The 3,021-nt window shown below is 43.5% G+C and overlaps 1 protein-coding gene across 1 annotated transcript in view; it reads left to right on the forward strand.

Moving 5' to 3' along the window:
- The window catches only part of rbm11 (RNA binding motif protein 11), a 7,165-nt gene continuing 4,144 nt past the window's right edge, over nt 1–3,021 (forward strand). The window contains exons 1-2 of the mRNA XM_063011997.1: nt 1–130; nt 504–660. Of these exons, the coding sequence (XP_062868067.1) occupies nt 32–130; nt 504–660 (256 nt within the window). The 5' untranslated portion in view covers nt 1–31. The remainder of the gene's footprint in view (nt 131–503; nt 661–3,021) is intronic.

Consider the following 3,021-nt stretch of genomic DNA (forward strand, 5'->3'; position numbering starts at 1 on the left):
TGTTGATGGTGTTGATGGTTTTGATCTGAAGATGGAGGAGTGTGAGGCTGCACTGACGGACCGAACTGTGTGTGTCCACAATCTAAACAGCTCAGTTACAGAGGAAATATTATATGAGCTGTTCCTGCAGGTAACTGAACACACACACACACACACACACACACACACACATATATATATATATATATATATATATATATCACTTATAATTGTTCTGTTGAAGGTTTTGTCAGTTCTGAAGGTTCTGTGGGTTCTGTTGAAGAGTTCTGAAGGCTCTGTGAGTTCTATTAAAGGTTCTGTGAGTTCTGTTGAAGGTGCTGTGAGTTCTGTTGAAGGTTCTGTTAAAGGTTCTGTAAGTTCTGTTAAAGGTTCTGTGAGTTCTGTTGAAGGTTCTGTGAGTTCTGTTGAAGGTTCTGTACTTGTGTAATCATGTGAATGTAAATGTGAGACCTGGAGAGATGAAGTTCTTGAATATTGAAGTTCCTGTTCTGTTGTGTTCTCAGGCAGGACCGGTGCAGAAGCTCGTGGTTCTGAGAGGTTCTGATCAGAAATCTCTGGCTCTGGTTTCTTATAAACATGCTGAATCGGTTCCGTACGCCGCGGCTCTGCTGGATGGAATCAGACTGTACGGCCGTCCGATCAGACTGAGCTGGAACCACCGTGAGAACCTCGTTCATTCAGTCATGGACTCATCAGAACGACCCAGTGAAGCCACCATGTGTCCAGAAACCAGTCCTCTGGAACCTGGGTCGTACTGTCCACTGTCAAGCGAGCTTTACATTCACACGTGTTTAAAGAAGCTTCTGCTCCAAATTTGGCGTCTGAAGCTCCACTGAAGTTTGTTGCAGGAACTTGTGGGTTCTGATCCCACTACTGTAAAGCTCGCTCGACTGTGGACAGTGTCATCTGTGCTCCAGAGGTGTCTAATTTACGACAGAAGTGTTTATTTGGTGGTCAGCATTAGGTGGCCATTTAGGTTTTTTTCCAGACCCTGGAAAGAGACGACTGTTCCATGTACAAGTTCCTTTTATATGAGCACAGAGACGAAGCTGCAGTGAATCGTTTCTGTTAATGAATTCAGAGGCCACAAAGTTAAAGGACAGGACAGAAATTTCTACACCACCGATGAATTGTTAGATGCCGTCCGTATATTTTTGACTCGTTTCAATCATTCAGACACAAAAATATTAAATAAAAACAGTAACAGAAATCAGTGACGTTCCGAACTCTCTCTGCTCTGGTGTACGTAAACTTTAGACTTTTAAATTGGTAAAAATTAATGTAAATAAAAATGAACACATTTAATATCAGGCTGAATGTTTATATAGAATTAAATTTATAATTCTAGTGATCAGAATTCTGTATAAATCTATAAATTCTAACAGTATCATTATATATTATTATAAATATACAGTGTATCACAAAAGTGAGTACACCCCTCACATTTCTGCAAATATTTTATTATATCTTTTCATGGGACGACACTATAGAACTAAAACTTGGATATAACTTAGAGTAGTCAGTGTACAGCTTGTATAGCAGTGTAGATTTACTGTCTTCTGAAAATAACTCAACACACAGCCATTAATGTCTAAATAGCTGCAACATAAGTGAGTACACCCCACAGTGAACATGTCCAAATTGTGCCCAAAGTGTCAATATTTTGTGTGACCACCATTATTATCCAGCACTGCCTTAACCCTCCTGGGCATGGAATTCACCAGAGCTGCACAGGTTGCTACTGGAATCCTCTTCCACTCCTCCATGATGACATCACGGAGCTGGTGGATGTTAGACACCTTGAACTCCTCCACCTTCCACTTGAGGATGCGCCACAGGTGCTCAATTGGGTTTAGTCCATCACCTTTACCTTCAGCTTCCTCAGCAAGGCAGTTGTCATCTTGGAGGTTGTGTTTGGGGTCGTTATCCTGTTGGAAAACTGCCATGAGGCCCAGTTTTCGAAGGGAGGGGATCATGCTCTGTTTCAGAATGTCACAGTACATGTTGGAATTCATGTTTCCCTCAATGAACTGCAGCTCCCCAGTGCCAGCAACACATGCAGCCCAAGACCATGATGCTACCACCACCATGCGTGACTGTAGGCAAGATACAGTTGTCTTGGTACTTCTCACCAGGGCACCGCCACACATGCTGGACACCATCTGAGCCAAACAAGTTTATCTTGGTCTCGTCAGACCACAGGGCATTCCAGTAATCCATGTTCTTGGACTGCTTGTCTTCAGCTAACTGTTTGCGGGCTTTCTTGTGCGTCAGCTTCCTTCTGGGATGACGACCATGCAGACCGAGTTGATGCAGTGTGCGGCGTATGGTCTGAGCACTGACAGGCTGACCTCCCACGTCTTCAACCTCTGCAGCAATGCTGGCGGCACTCATGTGTCTATTTTTTAAAGCCAACCTCTGGATATGACGCCAAACACGTGGACTCAACTTCTTTGGTCGACCCTGGCGAAGCCTGTTCCGAGTGGAACCTGTCCTGGAAAACCGCTGTATGACCTTGGCCACCATGCTGTAGCTCAGTTTCAGGGTGTTAGCAATCTTCTTATAGCCCAGGCCATCTTTGTGGAGAGCAACAATTCTATTTCTCACATCCTCAGAGAGTTCTTTGCCATGAGGTGCCATGTTGAATATCCAGTGGCCAGTATGAGAGAATTGTACCCAAAACACCAAATTTAACAGCCCTGCTCCCCATTTACACCTGGGACCTTGACACATGACACCAGGGAGGGACAACGACACATTTGGGCACAATTTGGACATGTTCACTGTGGGGTGTACTCACTTATGTTGCAGCTATTTAGACATTAATGGCTGTGTGTTGAGTTATTTTCAGAAGACAGTAAATCTACACTGCTATACAAGCTGTACACTGACTACTCTAAGTTACAGTGTATCACAAAAGTGAGTACACCCCTCACATTTCTGCAGATATTTAAGTATATCTTTTCATGGGACAACACTGACAAAATGACACTTTGACACAATGAAAAAGTAGTCTGTGTG

This window comes from Trichomycterus rosablanca, chromosome 16 (assembly GCF_030014385.1).
Source record: "Trichomycterus rosablanca isolate fTriRos1 chromosome 16, fTriRos1.hap1, whole genome shotgun sequence".
Taxonomy (NCBI): domain Eukaryota; kingdom Metazoa; phylum Chordata; class Actinopteri; order Siluriformes; family Trichomycteridae; genus Trichomycterus; species Trichomycterus rosablanca.